Source organism: Urocitellus parryii, chromosome 1 (assembly GCF_045843805.1).
Source record: "Urocitellus parryii isolate mUroPar1 chromosome 1, mUroPar1.hap1, whole genome shotgun sequence".
NCBI lineage: Eukaryota > Metazoa > Chordata > Mammalia > Rodentia > Sciuridae > Urocitellus > Urocitellus parryii.
Genome location: NC_135531.1, coordinates 254,880,336 through 254,903,271, shown reverse-complemented (window position 1 = coordinate 254,903,271; position 22,936 = coordinate 254,880,336). Strand labels below are relative to the sequence as shown.

Genomic DNA, 22,936 nt, shown 5'->3' with positions numbered 1-22,936 from the left:
CCATCTCCCATCCTTTTTATTTTGATTTTGATGTAGGGCCTTGCAAGTTGCCAAGGCTGCCCTCAAAGCTGTGATCCTCGTGCCTCAGCCTCCCAAGTCACTGGGATTATAGATGTGTACCACTGTGCCTGGCTTATTTTAAAGTTTATATTTTTCAACTCCAGCTCTTTAATTTCTGAGTTCGTTTGTTGTTGCTTAAAAAAATAGTTTCTGGCTGGGCAGAAATCACAAATTTACAAGTTCAAGGCAAGCCCAGGCAAGTTAGTGAGAACTTGCCTCAAAATTTAAAAAATGGGCTGGGTATATAGCTCAGTGTAGAATGTTTGTCTAGCATACATAAAACTCTAGATTCATTCCCCAGTTCCACAAAATAATAATAACAATAATAATAATTTCTCTTCTTACTGAGAATCTCTTGACTCATAGTTGTCATACTTCTCCTTTAATTCTCTAAATGGTTTTCCTTGAATGTATTTTTTTTTTAAATTTTTTTTTTAGTTATAGATGGACACAATATCTGTGTTTTGTTTATTTATTTTTATGTGGTGCTGAGGATCGAGCCCAAGGCCTTATCCTTGCTAGGCAAGTGCTCTGCCACGAAGCCACAGCCCCAGCCCCTCCTTGAATGTATTTTAATATTTATTTTTATGTGCATTTTCTTAGAAATTGCCTGTGTCAGCATAGCTTAGTAGTCAGATGATTGTGCTCAAACAATGAGCCAGTACGACTTCCATCCTCTGCCAATGGGTGGATAGAGGAGCATATTCAAAGTTCAGGCCATTTTTCAAGTCAGACCAGCTATGATAGTCAGCTTTTGTTTCTGTAACAATCTGAGCTAATCAACTTAAAAATTTTATTTGGCTCACAGTTTTGTAGGTTTCAGTCCACATTTGGCTGGCCACATTGCTTCTGGGCCTGTGGTGGAGCAACACATCTTGTCAGGATGTGTTCCCATTAGACATCACCTCTTAAAAGTTACATTACCTTCCAATAGCACCAAGGACTGGGAACCAAGCTTTTAACACATGGGTCTTTGTGGGAAACTTTCCAGATCCAAACTACAGCACCAGCTTTTACTTTGTCTTGAGTCTTCTGAGTCTCCGTGTTGTCCAACAGTGTTTGAATAGTAAGGCCCTCTCTCGTGTCAGAATGGTTGCCCCAGATGACTACAACCTCACCCTAGTGCACTCTTGATGCTCATGAGCTATAAGGACCTCCAAGATACCATGTTTACAGGCAAGTTTGCCCCTAGCTCCAAATTGTGTAATCATATATTCTCCCTGTCCCACCCTGGAAGAAATTCCAGATGGTGAAGAGGGGGATAGGTGTTGCACCAAATTAGACCTCTACAGATTTTTACTGTTCTTACTCAAAGCAAAGCAAAGCATGAAAAACAGATATGGCATGGTGGCGCATACCTGTAACACCTATAATCCCAGCGTCTTGGGAGGCATAGAAGGATCGAAAGTTCACAGCCAGCCTTAGCAATGGTGAGGCTCTAAGCAACTCAGTGAGACCCTGTCTGTAAATAAAATACAAAAAAAAAATAAATAGGGCTGGGGATGTGGCCCAGTGGTTGAGTGTCCCTAAGTTCTATCTCTGGTCATCCCTCCTCCCTGCCCCCCAAAAAAGCGTCTCACTCTGTTGTATGCTTTTGGTAGATGCCTTAAAATTGTATGCCTTTTCTGAAATGGTGTGTTGTGGTTTTTTTGTCAATTTTTTTCTAGCTTTGGTTTTGCTTTTTGGAAGGAGAAATATATTGAGCTCTTTAATTAGCTATAGCCAAAAATTCTGCCCTTGTTATTTATTTTGATGCTCAAGTTGCCCCAGATTTAGCTAGTTGTAGCCCTTTTAAATTGACTTGTGTGGGGGCTGGGATTGTGGCTCAGTGGTAGAGTGCTCACCTGGCATGCACAAGGCACTGAGTTCGATTCTCAGCACCACATGAATGTAAAATAAAGATATTGTGTCCACCTAAAACTTAAGAATAAATATTTTTTTAAAAATTGACTTCTGTGTCAGAGAGTAGGTTTAAAGGCTTCATTATTACATTAGGAATTTATATGATGTGTTCAAATATGGGCATACTTTATTATTGTAATTCCTCTGAGTTTCATTTTTTTTTAATAAGCACTCTACTGACTAAGCTATATTCTCAGCCCTGATCTGTAATCTTTTTTTTTTTTAAATTTTTTATTTATTTTTTGGTTTTCGGCAGACACAACATCTTTGTTTGTAGCTGAGGATCGAACCCGGGCCGCACACATGCCAGTTGAGCGAGTTGAGCGTGCTACTGCTTGAGCCACATTCCCAGCCCCCTGAGTTTCTTTTTTTTTTTTTGTAAAACCAGGTAACAAAAATTGTTCTTATTCTCAAAATGAACATAGTAAATATATGTTATTTTCTCAGAAAGACAGAATCCATTGATGTAATGGATGCAGTTGGAAGTAATATTGTGGTTAGCACAAGAACTGGAGAGGTAATGAGAATTTTGCCACGAATGCATGAGGACATCAATGAAGAATGGATCTCTGATAAAACCAGGTATATGCCATTTGGTTTTCCTTAACTTTTACAATTGATTTAGAATAAATTTTATGATAATTTTTTATGAAAAATATTTGTAGCCAGGCGTGGTGGTGCATGCCTGTAATATCAGCCACTCGGGAGGCTGAGACAGGAGGATCACGAGTTCAAAGCTAGCCTCAGCAATGGCGAGGCACTAAGCAACTCAGTGAGACCCTATCTCTAAATAAAACACAAAATAGGGCTGGGGATGTGGCTCAGTGGTTGAGTGCCCCTGAGTTCAGTCCCCAGTACCTCTCCCACAAAAAAAGAAAATATTTATATTTGTAAATTAGATAATGAATATATACTATTGAAATCTGAGCTTTTATGTAGAGAATGGGACAAAACTGGCATTAATGGTCCTAGGTTTATTGCTGGCTTTTGTGTTAACCTGGAGAAAAAAATTTTTCCCTCCCACATGGAGAAAGTGAAGTAAACTAAGATAGTTTTTCAAGGTATTGTTCATTGGAAAAAAGAAGCTAAATATAGGAGTTTGCACAGTGTGGTTTTGAAAAAATATCTAGAGGTACTCAAGTTTTGTAAGTAATGGTTTAGGGGCTGGGTCTGTAGCTCAGTGGCAGAGCACTTGCCTTGTATGTGTGAGGCACTGGGTTCGATCCTCAGCATCACATAAAAATAAACAAAATAAAAATGCTGTCCATCTATAACTACAAAAAATAAAAAAGATTTGGCTTTTCAGCTATTGTATTTTGTTGTGTTGTAAGTTTAAAAAATTGTTTAGCTAATTGAAAAGGTTTAAGTGATGTTCATAAAATTATCTACTAATTCCTCTCCAAAAAAATGTAGAATAGTTATTTGTTTCTAGGTACTTATTCTGTTTGATAGTTAACCTATCTTGTATTTAAATAACATTTCTTGTAGATTTTAAACTTGAAAATTATATTTGCCTCTTCAGCAAGATTCTACAAATGAAATGGTGTGATTTCTGTTGTCTAGATTTGCCTATGATGGGCTAAAACGTCAAAGACTTACCGAGCCAATGGTCAGAAACGAAAAGGGACTTTTAAGCTATACTTCCTGGGAAGATGCACTGTCTCGTGTAGCCGGAATGGTAAAATAGAAATATAGAATAAATACTGTGTGATTTTTCAAGAAACATTTTTACCAAACAGAGGGTAGATATGTCTTCCTTTCATTCCTGTTACCAAGATTATAATTGATCGCTTTTCATTTGATAGTTTTTAAAAGCCATGTGCTAGATGTAATGCTAGATGTGGTTTACAGACCACTGACACATGATCCCTACCTTCCCACAATGTTATAGTAAAGAAATATGCATAATTAGGCAATTATCTTACACTGCTATACGTAGTTGTACCAGGACTAATATGAGAAAGACATGGAGAGGGAGGCCTAACAAATAGTATATCAAGATGCCTTCTTAAAAAATGAAATGATGTCATGTGCAGGAAAATAGATGGAACCTGAGAACATTATGTTAAGCGAAAATTAGCCAAACTCAGAAGGTCAGGGGTCATATGTTTTCTCTCATATGTGGAAGCTAGAGAGGAAAAAGGAAAAGAAGGTGGTAGGGGGAAATCTCATAAAAATTGAAGGGAGATCAATAGAGTAGAGGAGTGAGACCAGGAGGAAGGCATGGGGAAGAGAAAGGGAAAATAGTGGGGAATAATATTGACTATAGTTACATTATGTGTATGTACAGATATGACAGCAAATCCCATTGTGTACATCTATAATGCACCAATTAAAAATAAGGGGAAAAAAGATACCTTCTTAGAGAAGGTGATTTTTTGTGTAAAGTCAAAGAATTAATATGAATCTAAGAATAAATACAGAGCAAACATGGAAGGGCTAGGGTGTTACTCAGTGGTATTGAACATGCTTGTTGTACACAAAACCTTAAATTTTAATTCCAACAACAAAGTTTAAAAAAAAAAAAGTGGGGGAAATGATTATCTGGCCCGAAAAAGCAACATAGACAAAGGCCTAGAAGGAATGGTAGATAGTTAAGAAAATGTTGCATTTAAAGTATTCCTGACTCCACAGTCTTCATTCTCCAGATCTCATTTTGAAGCCCTTTTATTCCTACATATAAGATAAACAGTGTCCATTCAAGCGGAGTTCTTAGGCTTGGCCCCACATACACCTCTGTTGCTTCTCATATTTAAATAAATTACTAATCAGTGCAGAACTTTTTAGTTAGAAGTTTGTTACATTTTTTGTATTTGAAAATGATTGTTGTTTTATTGTCTGAATAATTCATTGTGGTCTCCGCTGACTGTAGGTTTCCTGGTGATATCCTTTTCATCCATCTCTAGTTGCAGAGTTTTCAAGGCAAGGATGTGGCAGCAGTTGCAGGTGGCTTGGTAGATGCTGAAGCCCTAGTAGCTCTGAAAGATTTGCTTAATAGAGTGGACTCTGAAACCTTATGCACTGAAGAGGTCTTCCCCACTGCAGGAGCTGGGTGAGGATTATGAAGCTATGTCCAAGCTCTCATTTTCCATGTTAGTTAATGTTATGTAAACAAAGTTTTTTTTTATGGTATCAATGACTTAATAATGGATTCTCCACAAGATCCACAAATTTATTTTCATATATAGACCAAAGTCAGACCAAGAACTATAGGAGATAGCAGGTTCCACTTATTAATAAACATTAGAAATTTTAATTTAGAAATACTTCTTAAATTTTTTATCTGAGAGTGCCATGAGACTGATGATGTGGGACTATTCCATGGTCTTTCAGCATCTATTAGCTTTAAAGTAAACTTGTACTTTATTGTATTTCTAGCACAGATTTGCGTTCCAATTATCTTCTTAATACTACAATTGCTGGTGTAGAAGAGGCAGATGTTGTCCTTCTGGTTGGTACAAATCCACGTTTTGAGGCACCACTATTTAATGCTAGAATTCGAAAGAGGTGAGTAATAATATTTATTCATGATTTTAAAAATATGACATTTTGGGCTGGGGTTAGGCTTTGCAGTAGAGCATTTGTCTAACGTGTGGGGCTCTGGGTTCGATCCTCAGCACCACATATAAATAAAAATAAAGTAAAGGCATTGTGTCCACCTATAACTAAAAAAAAATTAATAATGACATTTTTCTGGTTTTTATATGAAAAATGATATTTTAGTTGATTCCTACTAAGTGTTAGTTGTAGAGAGACTCCAAAAGATAATTGAAGACTATTTTCTAACAGGTTCATCTTTCCTGTGATCACCATTACCTCTGATCTTTTTATTTATTTTGTTAGCTTTCTATTTTGAAATAATTTCAAGATGCTTAAAGTGGTCTTAAGTGAAGTTAACAATTTGCCATATGTGTTTTATGGTACTCTTTCTCTGTATGTATATATGAATGTAATTTCTAAATCATCCAGAGTTAAGTTGTAAACATGATGTGCTGAATACCTCAGTTTACATTCCTTAAATACAAGGGGCAGTCTCTCTTTTTTTTTTTTAAGATATTTATTTTTTAGTTTTGGGTGGACACAACATTTTTATTTTTATTTTTTTATGTGGTGCTGAGGATTGAACCCAGTGCCCCACACATGCTAGGCGAGCACTGTACCATTTCAGTCACAACCCCAGCCCAAGGGGCATTCTCTTAATCAAAAATTTAGTATCGATATAAAATTGTTACTTAATCCACTGTTTACATTCAAATCTCACAAAATTTTCCTTAATCACTTTTTTAAAAAAATATTTATTTATTAGTTTTAGGTGGACACAATATTCTTACTTTACATTTACGTGGTGCTGAGGATTGAACCCATTGCCTCTTGCATTCTAGGCGAGCATTCTACCACTGAGCCACAACCCCGGCCCTCCTTAATCACTTTTATAGCAATTTTATTTTTCCTGTCAAGCATCCACTCAGTAGTGGTGAAACACTGCAGTTAGTGTCATTACCTTCAGGACCCCCTCGCCCCCCCACCCCTTGTCCCTTGCAAGAATGTAGGCCATGGACTGGGGATGTTGATCAGTGGTAACAGCATGCATGAGACCATAGACTCGATTCCCCAGCACCATAAGGAAAAAATAATAAAGGCCAGTTATTTTGTAGAATACTTTCTCATCCTCATCTTTTTAACTTATATCTTAAAGATGTATAAATAAGGAACCATATTGTTTAAACTGGGAAACTGTTAAAAGTGGGAGTGCTAACAGGATAACAAGTAAAAATTATCTTAAATAATATGTGGTCAATAGTATGTGGTCACTGCACTTATAATTCTCTTTGATGCAAGTAGCTGCATAATTCCCTGCTATAAGGAATAACTAAAATGACTTAGTTTATTTTCATAAAGTATATTTAAATGTCCTTAATGAGCAATTAAGAAATAGTTGACCCTGTCATGTAAATATTGCCAAATAAAAACCTTAGATCAGTTATTCTAAAATTAGTCTTTGTTCATAGCTGACATAGTTAGCATTCTTGTATACCATATTAATGTATTGAATTGTCTTGGCATGTGTTTTTATAGCATTCTTTTTTGAAAGGTATATCTGTTAAGTTTAAATGTTCTGTGAGTTTGTGCTTTTAACATCTTCTTTATAAATAGAGGTAGGACTTGGTATTGATGAGGTCAAAGGCTTTGCTTCACTTATCTCTCTAAAAATAGTATTATTTTTATTTCAGCTGGCTTCATAATGACTTGAAAGTAGCACTTATAGGTAGTCCAGTGGACCTCACTTACCGATATGACCACCTGGGAGACTCCCCTAAAATTCTGCAAGACATTGCTTCCGGTAGCCATTCATTCAGCCAGGTGCTTATTTATCTACTATTGTTTGTTTTTAATTGTTGCTGTTTTTTAAGTTTATTGTTTTTGTAATATCAACATGTGATTATGGTTAAAATTATTAGCAATACAGAGAAGAATATGGAAGGAAGTAAAGCACTGGGGATATAACTCAGTGGTAGAGCACTTGCCTACCATGTGTGAGGCCTTGGATTTGATCCCCAGCACTACCAAAAAGGAAGAAAAGCATTATCCAGTGTCCTCCTCCCCATCCCCAAACAGTTATTGATGAAACATAATCATTGCTCTGAGAGAGCTAGATGGATGAATAGAAAAGCAAACAAAAAGGAGATCAGAGTGTACATGCTGTCTTTATTTACTAGGGTTTAATGTCTTTGAAATTATTTGGAGAGAATTGAAGTAAAATTGTATCAAATTTGAAGCTTCAAATCACTCTACCACAAGAATGGGTGTGATCGTGTGCATATGGAGGCTGCCTTGCATCCTGGGAACACTCCTGTCTTGGCCTCCTGAGCCACTGGGATTATAGGCGTGCACCACCATGCCCAGCTGTCATTGTTTTATAGGACATAGTATGCCTTCAGTCTGAAGATCCATGGTTTTCTTTATCTTAGGATTTTTGTGAATGTATGTGTAGTGGTGGTTTGAAAAGTAAGGCGTTTTTGTTTGTCATATAACCAGAGATCTAGAGGTAAGCACTTGAATGGTTATGCAAGGATATCATCAAGAAGGAGCCTTCCTGATTTGCTCTATGCCGCTGTCTGGGCTGGGCACAAGATCATGAGCCACTCACAGCTTTGTAGATTCAAATAGCAATTCTTTATTCCCGAACTCACACCGGCCCTCTACAAACACATTCTGGGGAAATCCAAGTTCTGCCGCCGCACAATTCACCTCCCAAATACTTTCTCAATCCCAGGAGAACTCAACAGGGAACTCAGGCAGCAGCATATGCCCTATTCCCAGCAGGAATCATCTTAAACCTGGAACTGCCCTAAACCCAAATTGTCTTAAACCGGGAAAGCCCTAAACCCAAGGAGTGGGATACTTCCTAAGACCTGCAGGATACACCCTAAACCTGGATCCACCCTGGTCCTTGAGCAGGGTCACCTTTCTCAAACACACATGCAATGTCACAGATGGCTGGCATTGTGGCTCAGTGGTAGCACCCTCACCTAGCAAGCATGAGGCCCTGGGTTCGATCCTCAGCACCACATAAAAACAAATAAAGGTATTGTGTCCAACTACAACTAAAAAAAAAAACAACAACACAGAAAGCCAGGATAGAACATGCCTATAATTCCTAACTCAGGAGGCTAAGTTAGGAAGGTGGAAGATTTGAGGTCACTCTGGGCAATTTAGCAAGACCCTGGGTCAAAATAAAAAAAACTAAAAGGCTCAGTGAGTGGTAAAGAACCCTTGGGAATCAGTCCCTATACCTCAAAAAGAAAAAAAGAAAAAAGAGGATGGGGATCAGAGTGAATTGCATATTCTTTACATATTATTTGTCCTGTATTCTTGGGATACCCTATGTTCCTAGGTTTTTGGCATTCAGAGTTACTCTGGTATAAAGCAAAACCCTTGAAATTTTAGGTATCCTGCATTGTGATCTATTGATCATTGGGTTCCCTACCTCCTCCTTTCTGTCTGGGATGTAAGACACAATAGGTATGGTACTTTAGTATGGTTTCTCCTGCTCTTTAGTACTATCTCAATCTGTATAGGGATATTTCCCAGTTTTTCCTGGGACCTGCCCATGCTCATTCTGACCAAAGGAATTTAGCTAGGATTTTCATTCCTAGTGCTACTTGTATAAAATCTGTTTTATCTGATATTTATTCAGCTGTTTCACAGTAGCATTGGCTTTTGATGAAACTAAATATGTTTTTGTTTTGTACTGAGGATTAAACCCAGGGATATTTAACCACTGAGCCACATCTCCAGCCCATTTTATATTTTATTCAGAAAAGGGTGTTGCCGGAGTGCTTAGGGCCTCGATAAGTTGCTGAGGCTGGCTTTAAATTTATGATCCTCCTGCTCAGCCTCCTGAGCTGCTGAGATTACAGGTGTTTGCCACCGTGCCTGGCTAAGTATGGTTTTTATTTATGTCTGTATATTGACTAGCAAATCCAAGACATTCTTCATGTTAAAACTAAACTTTGAACAACGTATTTTCAATGCGCATGTGATTAGTAGTAGTTTAAAATCTTAAGTTGTTCTTCTTTTTTTTAATAGGTCTTAAAGGATGCTAAAAAACCAATGGTGATTTTAGGCAGTTCTGCACTCCAAAGAAATGATGGGGCAGCAATTCTTGCAGCTGTTTCTAGCATCGCACAAACGATTCGGGTGACTGGTGGTGTTGCTGATGATTGGAAAGTTATGAATATTCTTCATAGGTTTGTTGAGTAATTATTTTACATACTATAAAATCCAAGTAAATTTGTGTATATGTACTCCTGATACCGTCAACATTGAACAACCTCATCCCCATTACAGATGTTAAATATGAACCATTATTGTCTGTGTAAGGAGAACCCAAGATAATAACTAATGTATGTTGGTGCATATCTTTAATCTCAGCTACTTGGGAGGCTGAGGCAGGAGGACTGACAAGTTCAAGGCTGCCTTCTGTAACTTAGTGAGACCCTGTATCAAATTTTTAAAAAATAACAAAAAGGGGCTGGAGGGTAGCTCAGTGCTTATCTAGTATGCTCAAGGCCTGGGGTTCAATACCTAGTACTGCAAAAAAGAAAAAAAGAAATAGCAGTGAGTGTGGAAAAATGAGAATATTTTAAAATATGTATCATATTTGCTACACCTTGGTTCAAAAACTGCAACAAATCTTCTGGCTTTGATGAAAATGTAAGCTAACATGAGAATTACTAAAAAGTTTTTTTCTTACTGTCCATAATACAGGTTTTAGAAAAGTTGCAAAGAGAAGAAATTGTGCAAAACTGGAAGTGACCTTTATTACACAATCTAGAAAATTACAATTGTTATTTTAGTGCCTTTTCTTTGGGTCTTTTGTGTGTGTGTGTAAGTTTTATAGTTGAACTCGTACCATGAGTACAGTTTTATGTTCTGATTTTAACTGATTTTCATTATCAAATAAGAATTTCCTCCTACGATTAGAAGTTCTTAATACTTATTTAATATCAGGAATTACTATAAAATTTTTAGCTGTTTCCTTCTTTTTAACATGTACTGTTAAAAATACTGAATTTTAATAAATAATGCAGTGGGGCTATAGCTCATTGGCAGAGCGTTTGCCCCACATGTGAGACACTGGGTTCAATTCTGAGGGGCTGAGGGCTTATGTTTAGTGGTGGCTACTTGCCTAGCATTTGTGAAGCCCTGGTTTCAATCCCCAGCAACAGTGATACAATAAAGTTAAATGCATAATAATTCAGAACTAACACAGATACTTCTGAACTTTATAGATTATTTTCTTATTGGAGTATTGTTTTTTGGGTTTTTTTGTTTTTTTTTTTTGTATGTTCGTTTGTTTCTTTATCAGTGCTGGGGATTAAACTCAGGGATGCTCTATGATCAAGCTATATCCCTAGCCTATTTATTTATTCATTCGTTCATTCATTCATTCATTCATCATTGTTTTTGCAATGCTGGGAATTTTAAAAATTTCTTTTCATTTTTTTAAATTTTAATTAGTTATACATGACAGTAGAATGCATTTTGAACAAATGCAGCACAATTTCTCATTTCTCTGGCCGTACATGGTGCAGAGTCACTCCAGTAGTGTTATCATGTCATATATATAGGGTAATAATGTCTGTCACATTCTACCATCCTTCCTAATCCCACAGCCCCACCTCTCCCTTCTCTCCCCTCTACAGAAACTAAAGTACTTGCATTTTTCCTTACCTCCCTGCCCCACTAAGGATCAACATCCGCTTATCACAGAAAACATTCAGCTTTTATTTTGGGGGGATTGGCTTATTTCACTTAGCATGATATTTTCTAGTTTCATTCATTTACCTGTAAATGCCATATTTTCATTCTTTAAGGCTGAGTAATATTCCACTGTATATATGTACCACATTTTCTTTATCCATTCATCTGTTGAAGGGCATCTAAATTGGTTCCATAGTTTAGCTATTATGAAGTTAGCTGCTGCAATCATTGATATGGCTGCATCACTGTAGTATGCTGATTTTATACCTTTGAGTATAAACCCAAGGTGTGGGATAACTGGGTTAAATGGTGGTTCCATTTCAAGTTTTCTGAGGTATCTCCATACTGCTTTCTATAGTAGTTGCACCAATTTGCAGTCCAACCAGCAATGTACGAGTGTACTTTTTGCCCACATCCTTGCCAACAATTATTATTGCTTGTATTCTTTTTTTTTTTTAACATTTATTTTTTAGGTGTAGATGGACACAACACAATGCCTTTATTTTTACATGGTGCTGAGGATCGAATCCAGGTCCCACTCGTGCTAGGCGAGCACTCTACCCCTGAGCCACAATCCCAGCCCTTGCTTGTATTCTTGATTATTGCCATTCTGACTGGAATGAGATGAAATCTTGGAGTAGCTTTGATTTGCATTTCTCTAATTGTTAGAGATGATGAAAATTTTTTTCATGTTTGTTGATTAGTTGTATTTCTTCTTCTGTGAAGTATCTGTTCAGTTCCTTTGCCCATTTATTGATTGGGTTATTTGTTGGGTTTTGGGGGGTTTTTTTGATGTTAAGTTTTTTTAAGGGCTGGGGATGTGGCTCAAGCGGTAGCGCGCTCGCCTGGCATGCGTGCGACCCTGGTTCGATCCTCAGCACCACATACCAACAAAGATGTTGTGTCCCCCGAGAACTACAAAATAAATATTAAAAATTCTCTCTCTCTCTCTCTCTCCTCTCTCACTCTCTCTTTAAAAAAAAAAAAAAAGTTTTTTTAGTTTTTTATATATCCTCAGATAGATTAGTGCTCTATCTGAGGTGCGTGTGGTAAAGATTTTTTTCCCATTCTATAGGCTTGCTAATCACATTATTGATTGTTTCCTTTGCTGAGAAGAAGCTTTTTAGTTTGAATCCATCCCATTCATTGATTCTTGATTTTACTTCTTGTGCTTTAGGAGTCTTGTTAAGGAAGTCAAGTTCTTGGCCATCATGAAGATTTGGGCCTACTTTTTCTTCTGTTAGGCATAGAATCTCTGTTCTAGTGCCTAAGTCTTTGATCCACTTTGAGTTGATTTTTGTGCAGGAAAAGAGAGATTTAATTTCATATTGTTACATATGGATTTCCAGTTTTTTTAGCACCATTTGTTGAATAGGCTATCTTTTCTCCAATTTATGTTTTTGGCGCCTTTGTCTAGTATGAGATAACCATATTTATGTGGGTTTGTCTGTGTGTCTTCTATTTTGTACCATTAATCTACATGTCTGTTTTAGCACCAATACCCTTTTTGTTGCTATTGCTCTGTAGAATATAGTTTAGGGTCTGGTATTCGTCTGGTATCTCCTGCTTCATTTCTTCTTACTGAGGATTGCTTTAGATATTCTGGGTCTCTTATTTTTCCAAATGAATTTCATGATTGCTTTTTTCTAGTTCTATGAAGAATGTCATTAGGATTTTAGTTGGAATTGCATTAAATCTGTGTAACAGTTTTGGTAGTATGGCTATTTGTGCATGTGCGTGCATGCGTGCATGCATGTGTGTGCATGTGTGTGTGGTGTTGGGGATCTAACCCAGGGCCTTGTGCATGCGAAGCAAACACTCTACCTACCAACTGAGCTATATCCCCAGCCCCAGGATGGCCATTTTGACTATATTAATTCTGCCTATCCAAGAGGCAATGCTAGGAATTGATCCTAAAGGTTCTTTATCACTTAGCTACATCTCTAATCATTTTTATTTTCTGAGATAGGGTCTCCCTAAATTTCTTAGACTGGCCTCAAACTTGCTTTTACTCCTGCTTCAGCCTCCTGAGTAGCTAGCTGAGTAGGTATGTGCCACTGCTCCTGGCAACCCCTATTTCTTTTTTATTTTGAAACAGACTTTTGCAAAGTTGCTGAGTAACACCTTTCAATTTGTGATCCTCCTGCCTCAGCCTTCTAAATGGCTGGGATTACAGGTGTACAATAACTTGCCTGGCTCTTAAATTTCTAAAAACTAAATTAATTAGGGCAAACCAGATAAACATTTCTGAGGCTATTGATATATGCTTCTAACTTATTTTTAAAAGATTATACCAATTTATAGGTTCTTAGAATATCTATTTTTTTCAAGAAAGTTAGCAATAACAACTAGATAAAAACAACCATACTATTCAAAATAGTTATTCTAGCCAGGCCCAGTGGCACATTCCTGTAATTCCAGTGACTTGGGAGGCTGAGGCAGGAGGATCACAGGTTTGAGGACAGCATCAGCAATTTTGTGACACCCTGTCTCAAAAGAAAAAGGGCTTGGTGATAAAGTGCTCTTGGATTCATTCAATCCCTAGTACCAAAAATAAATAAAGAAAGAAAGTTATTCTAAGCATCTTCCTTAAAAATATATTTTCTGCTTTTAAGAGTGTATTGTAGGGCTGGGTTGTAGCTCAGTGGTAGTGTACTCACCTAGCATGCATAAGGCACTGGGTTCGATCCTCAGCACCACATAAAAATAAAATAAAGATATTATGCCCACCTAAAACTAAAAAAAAAAATTTTAAGTGTATTGTAGGGGCTGGGGATGTGGCTCAAGCGGTAGCGCGCTCGCCTGGCATTCGTGCGGCCCAGCTTCGATCCTCAGCACCACATACAAACCAAGATGTTGTGTCTGCCGATAACTAAAAAATAAATATTAAAATTCTCTCTCTCTCACTCTCTCTCTTTAAAAAAACAAAACAAAACAACAACAAAAAAGTGTATTGTAGCTGACTATGGTGGTGCACACCTATAGTGTCAGTGGCTCAGGAGGGTGAGACAGGAGGTTTGCAAATTCAACACCAGCCTCAGCAACAGTGAGGCTCTAAGCAACTCAGTGAGACCCTGTCTCTAAATAAAATCCAAAATAGGAATGGAGAGGTGACTCAGTGGTCAAGTGCCCCTGAGTTCAGTCTTAAATCCTCAGTACATCCCACCCCCCAAAAAAGAGTACATTGTAGCCAGATACAGAATCACACACCTATAATCTCAGCAGCTCAGGAAGCTGAGGCAAAAGGATTATAATTTCAAAGCCAGCCTCAGCAACTTAGTGAGACCCTGTCTCAAAATAAAATATAAAAAGGGATGGGGATATGGCTCAGTGGTTAAGCACCCTTGGGTTTAATCTCTGGTATCAAAAAAGAAAAGTGTATATTGTATATTCATAGGAAAAGAATTCCATAAGGAGATACATTTATGTACTAGTGACTTTTTAAAATTATAGTTTTACCAGGGGTGGCTTCTAAATGTCTCCTGTTTTCAAAATCATCTGATTTTTCTGTAATGAATACGTTTGGCTTAATGTATTTTTTGTCTGTTGTACTGAATAGGATTCAAACTTAATGCAATTGTGGTTGGCATAAACATTTCCAAGGTTATTCCATTAAATATTCATGCCAGGCACAGTGGTGCATGCATGTAATCCCAAGAAGTCTAAGGCAGGAAGATTGCAACTTAGTGAGAACCTGTCTCAAAATAAAAAATAAAAAGGGCTGGGGATGTGGCCCTGGGTTCAGTCCCTAGCACCCACAGAAAAATATTTCATGAAGAGGTGGTGTCCTAAGCATCTTATATTTAAGTGGGTAGGGAAGGGTTTTTGACAGCATTGAATATAATATAAGCTAAGTATCATTCTAAAAATGATATTTAATTTTTTATACTGAAAACCCTCAAGTATGCTAAAATTTCATAATTGTCTTTAAGGGTTGCAAGCCAAGTAGCTGCTTTGGACCTAGGGTATAAACCTGGGGTAGAAGCAATTCGGAAGAACCCTCCCAAAGTGTTGTTTCTCCTGGGAGCTGATGGAGGTTGTATCACACGACAGGATTTACCAAAGGATTGTTTCATTGTATATCAAGGTAAGTGGTACCTGTGACACTAGAAACAGAAGATAATTATACATTGTGTATATTAAAAACTATTTTAGTAGATAGAACATTTTCTATTCTCGAATTCTGCATTGCCCCCCATTTAAAAAAAAAACATTATGTATATTATTATTACATGGTTGATATTTCTACCAAGAATTATTACTTGTTGATACTTAATAACTAAGAATTAGAAGCAACATAAATGTCCAGTGACAGGAATGGCAAAATTATGACATTCTCGTCCAGTGATTTTAAACATTGAAAGTCAACTTTGCAGACAGGTGCCGTGGTGCATGCCTGTAAACTCAGTCGCTTGAGAGGCTAAGGCAGGAGGATTGTAAGTTCAAGCCAGCCTCAGCAATGGCAAGGCACTAAGCAACTCAGTTAGCCTGTGTCTCTAAATAAAATATCAAAAAAAAAAGGGCTGGGGATGTGGCTTAATGGTTGAGTACCCCTAAGTTCAATTCCCAGTACTCCCCTGCCAAAAAAATGTAGTTAATTTCAAAGGGAAAACATTTTTATATAAACAGTATAAAAACTTAAACATATCACTTGAGTTCCATGTTACTGGACTTTTTTTTTTTTTTTTTTTTTGGTAGTACTGGGGATTGAACCCAGGGCCTTGCATGTGCTAGACAAGCATTCTACCACTGAGTTATATCTCCAGCCCAAGCTTTTCCTTTATTTTGTATATAAATAGCATAAATTTGTAATGGACTTTTTAGTGCCAAAAAAGCATTATATGATATTTCATATTGTATAATTCGTTTTATATAGTTATACCAAAATGCACAAACTAAAGTCTTGTTTCTAGTTCTTTCCAGACATAGGCATTGATGATGGGTTTTGGTTTTTGGTACTGGGATTGAACTCAGGGGCACTTGACCACTGAGCCACATCTCCAACGCTGTTTTGTATTTTATTTAGAGACAGGGTCTCACTGATTTGCTAGCGCCTCACTTTTGCTGAGGCTGGCTCTGAACTCACAATCCTCCTGTCTTAGCCTCCCAAGCTGCTGGGATTATAGTTGTGCACCACCACACTTAGTTTGATGATGGTTTCGACATGCATACATACTGCGTATCTTTCCTGTGTGTATATAAACATGCACATAGCCAGTGTGGTGGCACACACCTGTAACCCCAGCAGCTCAGGAGGCTGAGGCAGGAGAATGGCAAGTTCAAAGATAGCTTTAGCAACTTGGGAAAACCCTGTCTTAAAATTTTAAAAAAAGGGCCAGGAACTTAGCTCAGTGGTTACATGTCCCTAGGTTCAATCACCAGTACCAAAAAAAAAAAAAAAAAAAAAATGTGGACCAAATAAGTTCAAACTTTAGATAATGTAAAACTTTTCTTTTGTGTGTGTGTTAATGTGAACTGAACCTAGTCGTGTTCTGCCAATGAGTACCTCCCCAGAGTTTTGTTTTGTTTTGTTTTGGGTTTTTTGTTTTGTTTTGTTTTGGGTTTTTTGTTTTGTTTTTTTGTACTAGGAATTGAACCCAGGGGTGCTTAACCACCGAGCCAGATGCCCAACATCCCCAGCCCTTTTTTATACTTTTTTTTAGAGATGGGGGGTCTCACTAAGTTTCTTAGGTCCTCGCTAAGTTGCTGAGGTTGGCTTTGAACTCGCAATCCTCCTGCCTCAATCTCCCGAGCCACTGGGATTACAGGTATGCACCACCACACCTGGCTTCCCCAGCCCTCTTAACTTGTTATTTTGAGACAGGGTCTGGCTAAATTGCTCAGGCTGGTCTCAAACTTTCAATCCTCCTGCATTCACCTCCTGGGCTACAGATGTATACTACCATGCCAGTTTCCTGTTTCCAGTTTCTTTTTTGAATATATTTTTACTTTGGGCTGGGGCTGTAGTTCAGTGGCAGAGCACTTGCCTAGCATGTGTGAAGCACTGTGTTCAGTCCTCAGCACCACATAAAAAAATGATAAAATAAAAACATGCTGTCCATCTACAACTATTAAAAAAAATACTTCTACCAGTTTTATGGAATTGTTAATAGTTGATAGCATTTCAGAATACTATTTTCTTCATTTTCTACTTATGTCTTTTTCAGCATTAGAATATGGGTCAGTAGGTAGAATGCTTGCCTCACATGCATAAAGCCCTGGGTTTAATCCCCAAGTATTTCTATTCAATACTTTGCATTCCTCCACAGTTTCAGTCCAGCTTACTGATTTTCACTAAGTGGTACATCTGATCATTTCTGCCTTGTAAGCATGAACATACCCAGTTGTCCATTATATGTATGTGTAATATGTATATTTTTGTATTTACATAAAATAGTCTGGGAAGATTCATACCAAAAACTTTATAGTAATTTTCATAGGGAAGGGAGTTGGACTATGGATAACTTGGACTTGATTATACTATATTGTTTTCATATTAGAAACATGTGTAATGTTAGCCTAGTGTAATGGCACATTCCAGCTATTAGGGAGGATGCGGCAGAAGGACCACAAGTTCAAGACCTGTCTTGCCTGTTAAGCAAGACCCTGTCTCAAAATATAAAGGGCTGGGGGTGTAGCTCAGTAGAACATTCCTGGGTTCCATCCCCAGAACCACTATAGAAAAACAACAAAAAAAAAAGAGAAACACTTGTAATCTTAAAAATGGAAATTAATGGATGGATTTATAATTCAATAGCAAATGTTTTGCCTAGCACATATGAGACCCTGGGTTCAATCCCCAGCACTGCAAAAAAGTAAGATTAAAAACTAAAAATGGGAATTACAAAGGATTTACATTGTCTTTATATATAGAAGTGAACCTGATTTTTACTAAATTGTGGTTTGCTATTTTCCTTCTTATCACAGGACATCATGGTGATGTTGGAGCACCCATAGCTGATGTTATTCTCCCAGGAGCTGCTTACACAGAAAAGTCTGCTACTTATGTAAATACTGAGGGTAGAGCTCAACAAACAAAAGTAGCAGTGACACCTCCTGGCTTGGCACGAGAGGACTGGAAAATTATCAGAGCCCTTTCTGAGGTACTGTTTTTGAGGCATTTCTTAGTGATGCTACTTAAGAATACTGTACATGTCAGTTTGTTAGAAGATTTTCTTTTTGTTTTGTTTGCTGTTTTTTGTTGTTGTTTGGTTATTTTTTTGTATTGGGGAGTTGAACTCATGGGCAGTTTATCAATAAGCTACCTTCCTAGCCTTTTTTAAAATTTTGAGACAGTTTTGCTTTGCTGATTTGCTGAGCCTGCCCTCAAAATTGTGATACTTCTGCCTCCTCCTCTCAAGTTGTAGAATAATTTTCAAAGTCAATGATAATATCAATCTCAAATGCAAAGAGGATTTCAATACTATGCAGTATAAATATGGTCCGAAAATGGAGATTTGAATTTGGTGTTTTTATTATTTCATATTTCACCTAAAAACATTTGTTTAGCTCCTTTTACTGTAAAAAAAATCACATTTTAAAATAACACACTATTGTCTATACATTTTTTTCTTTGTTTTTAGTTATACATGGACATAATACCTTTGTTTAATTTATTTATTTTTATGTCGTCTTAAGGATCAAACCCAGTGCCTCACATGTGCCAGGCAAGCACTCTACCACTGAGCTACAACCCCAGCCCCTGTAAATTTTGTATGTGGTTAATAACAAGTAAACAGAAACATGTAGCTTTAGCATAGCATTGTCTTTTTAATCATTTATAGTGATTCTGTTTTCTTGTGTGTGCCCATGCATATGGGAATGTGCTGAAGATTGAACTTAGAACATTGCACATATTAAGTATTTACTCTACCACTAGCCTATATGCCCAACCCTTTTGTTTTGCCTTATTGGAGCTTGAATCCAGGGTCTTGTTACATGCACACTACCATTGAGCTGTATTCCAGCTCATTTTATTTTATTTTGAGAGAGGATCTGGCTAAGTTGCCCAGGGTGGCCTTGAATTTGAAATCCTGCCTCCTCAACTTCCCAAGTAGCTGGGATACAAGAATGTATCACCACACCTAGCCCAACCCTGAACTTTTTAATTAGTAAAGCTTTATGTCATTTTTGGCGATCTGATCTGTTGTAGATTGCAGGCATTACTCTTCCATATGATACTCTGGATCAAGTGAGGAACAGATTGGAAGAAGTCTCTCCTAATCTTGTTCGATATGATGATGTGGAAGGAGCTAATTACTTTCAGCAAGCAAATGAGCTCTCCAAGGTAAAAGTTTGCCAGGTGCCATTTTCAAAATAGTGTAACTACATGTGTAATTGTACTAGTTTTCAATACTATTGTTGATTTCTTACTCAACACCCCCCCACACTTTTTTTTTGCAGCTTGTGAACCAGCAGCTTCTTGCTGATCCCCTTGTTCCACCTCAACTAACTATAAAAGACTTCTATATGACAGGCAAGTAACTATCAACATGATTCTGCCAAATATGAAAGGCAAGAAGGAAAAAGAATCTCATTTAGCATTGTAATTATTTGTTATTGGTAGTATATGTAGAGGTTTTCAAATACCATAACTAATACAATCATGTTTTCTTATTGTATTATAATATTTGTTGTTTCTGAAATGTAAGTAAAAGTTTGAAAATTCCAAAAGTTAAAAGATTTTAAGTGTAAAGTTTTGTTGTTATAAGAAGAAATCATTGTGTAGCAGTTTAGGGAGAATATTTCAAAGTGATAAACAGCTGTAAAAATTTTTCTGATAATTTTAGTGAAGAATCAAAACATTTAAACATGAAATATGTTAAACAGTGCTTCTTTAAAAAAAAAAAAAGCCTGGAGTGGTGGTTCAGGCCTGTAATGCCATAGACTCAGGAGGATGGCAAGTTCTGGACCAACCTGGACAACTTAGCAAGACCCTGTCTCAAACTAAAAAATAAAAATGTCTGGAGATATAGGTCAGTGGTAAAGGGTCCCTGGGTTCAATCACCAATACTGTTAAAAAAAAAAAAAGTCAATGCTTCTGATGTAAATTGTTGGGAATGTATTTAAGGAATGCACACTAAAACAAAATTTGTTTTTTGTATCTCTGACAATAGTTGATATAACATCTAAGTTTTGAGGTAGTTAATATATGACTTTATTTTTTATTTTTCTGAGGCAGGATCACACTAAAGTTTCCCAGACTGGCTATGAACTCATTCTTGCCACATCAGCCTGGCAGTAGCTAGGATCACAGGCACAAGCCACTACATCCAGCTTGATTTTAAATAATTTTTTATCTAGGCTAGGGCATGGTGGTGCATGCCTATAATCCCAGTGACTCGGGAAGCTGAGGCAGGAAGATTGAAAACTCCAGGCCAGCCTCACCAATTTAAGAAGTTCCTAAACAACTTAGTGAGACCCTGTCTCAAAACAAAAAATAAAAAGGACTGGGGATACAGCTCAGTGGTAAAGTTCTCCTGGGTTCAGTTCCCAGTACCAAAAAAATAATAATAATAATAATAATGACAATAATAATTTTCTACCTAAAAGCATAGGTTTTATTTATTTATATAATTTTAAAATTTTTGGTGGTGTTGGGATCCAACCCAGGGCACCCTCTTGTATATGCTAGGCAAGCGCTCTTCATTTAGCTACAACCCCAACCCCAGGAGTGCATTTTTCTTTCTTCCCCCTCTTTTTAAAATATTTTTAGTTGTAGATGGACACAATGCCTTTATTTTGTTTATTTAGTTTTTTTTTTTTATGTGTTACTGAGGATCAAACCCAGTGTCTCATGCATGCTAGGCAAGCACTCTATCACTGAGCCACAACCCCAGCCCCAACATTTTTCATTTTTGATATAATTTGTACCTAAGATTCTTTTTTTCGTGTGTGTGTGTGGGGGGGTGTGAATTTCTTTTAACATTTTGATCAGTCTTTTTAGGGATGTATACCTTTTTTTTTTCCTTTCCTGCAATGTTGGGGATGAAACCCAAGACCTCAAGTGTTCTACCATTGAGCTACATCTCCAGCCCTCTTCCCCAGCACCTTTTTTTTGTACTGGGGATTGTATTGAGGGGTGCTCTAGGCTATACCTCTAGCCCTATTTATTTTGAGGCAGGGTTTTGCTACATCGCCTGGGCTGACCTCAAATTTCTGATCCTCCTGCTTTAGCCTCTCAAGTTAATGGATTATAGCCATGTGCCACCATGCCCAGGTCCTTATTTATCTTTCTGTGTGTGTGTGTGTGTTTGTATCAAGGATTGAACCAGGGAAGTTTTAATTATTCTATATTCCCATCCCTTTTTATTGTGAGAAAGAGTCTCATTCAGTTGCTTAGAGCCTTGCTAAGTTGCTGAGGCTAGCTTTGAACTTGCAATTCTCCTGCCTCAGTCTCCGAAGCTGCTGGGATTACAGGCATGCACCACTGTGCCCAGCAAGATTCATCTATATTTTTTAAAAACTTTTTTATTTTATTTTTTATTTTTGTGGTGCTGGGGATTGAACCCAGAGCCTCGTGCATGCGAGTCAAGCAATCTACCAATGGAGCTATATCCCCAGTCCTTATCTATAATTTTTTAATGGCTGCATATTGATATGTCTTCTAGCTTTTATATAGGTATTTAATTATTCCTGTGGTAGTTATTAAAAACATTTAGCCAATAAATCGGTTACATATAATTGCATAGAGCCTCATAGTCTTTTTTTGGGGGGGTGGGGGGAGGTTCCTGAATATGCATAATATTAAAGTTTTACTGTGTGCTAAAAAGTTGTATTAACTAAATGCTCATTTCCCTAATATCTTTCAGATTCAATTAGCAGAGCCTCACAGACAATGGCTAAATGTGTCAAAGCTGTCACAGAGGGTGCTCAAGCAGTAGAGGAACCATCCATATGCTGAAATATCTATTACCAACCCAAATTTGCAACAAGTAGTGAATGGACAATTACATTAGAGTAATGCCTCTCTTTCAAAAAGAAATCAAATGATGTAATATTTAAGGTTATACCATGCTTATTTGAAAATGATACTGCAATTATAAGATAATGTAGCAGTTTAAACTTTATGTATTCTGTGTAAACATTATGCATTTTTTTCTTTCATGTAAAAGCATTGATAATATTTGTGAAAAATACAAAGAAAATCCTTAAAATTTGAATTTTTTTGTTTTTTTTATTTAATTTTTATTTGTTCTTTTTAGATATACATAACAGAATTATTTTGACATCATACATACATGGAGTATAAACTTACTCTAATTAGGAATCCATTCTTGTGGTTGAACATGATGTGGAGTTACACATGTCGTTTATTCATACATGAACATATGAATATGTCCAATTCATTCTACTGTCTTTTCCATTCCCATCCCCACTCCCTTCTCTTCATTTCCCTTTGTCTAATCCAATAAACTTTTATCTACCCCTTGCCCCCTCTCCCCCCACCCCCACATCCCTGGTTTTATTTTCATAAATCATTTATGTTGTAAAGTGGGTAAAATGGAGACCTTCTGTTAAGTTCCATGGTTTTTTTGTTGTTTATGGTACTGAGGACTGAACGCACTACCATTTAGCTATATCCCCGGTCCTGAGCCCCATGTTTTTCTACTGCTACAGAAGATATAAGCATTCTTTCAAGCTGGATAAATGTGTGTGTGTGGGGGGGAGTAATCATATACTAGATCTGTATCTTGAACTAATAGTC

General features: G+C 37.1%; 1 protein-coding gene across 1 annotated transcript in view; it reads left to right on the top strand.

Moving 5' to 3' along the window:
- Positions 1-22,391, top strand: part of Ndufs1 (NADH:ubiquinone oxidoreductase core subunit S1) — a 34,270-nt gene extending 11,879 nt beyond the window's left edge. The window contains exons 9-19 of the mRNA XM_026394583.2: positions 2,410-2,544; positions 3,526-3,640; positions 4,869-5,014; positions 5,341-5,469; positions 7,194-7,323; positions 9,553-9,713; positions 15,162-15,316; positions 18,157-18,332; positions 19,382-19,516; positions 19,633-19,705; positions 22,041-22,391. Of these exons, the coding sequence (XP_026250368.2) occupies positions 2,410-2,544; positions 3,526-3,640; positions 4,869-5,014; positions 5,341-5,469; positions 7,194-7,323; positions 9,553-9,713; positions 15,162-15,316; positions 18,157-18,332; positions 19,382-19,516; positions 19,633-19,705; positions 22,041-22,132 (1,447 nt within the window). The 3' untranslated portion in view covers positions 22,133-22,391. The remainder of the gene's footprint in view (positions 1-2,409; positions 2,545-3,525; positions 3,641-4,868; positions 5,015-5,340; positions 5,470-7,193; positions 7,324-9,552; positions 9,714-15,161; positions 15,317-18,156; positions 18,333-19,381; positions 19,517-19,632; positions 19,706-22,040) is intronic.
- The last annotated feature ends 545 nt before the right edge of the window (positions 22,392-22,936 follow it).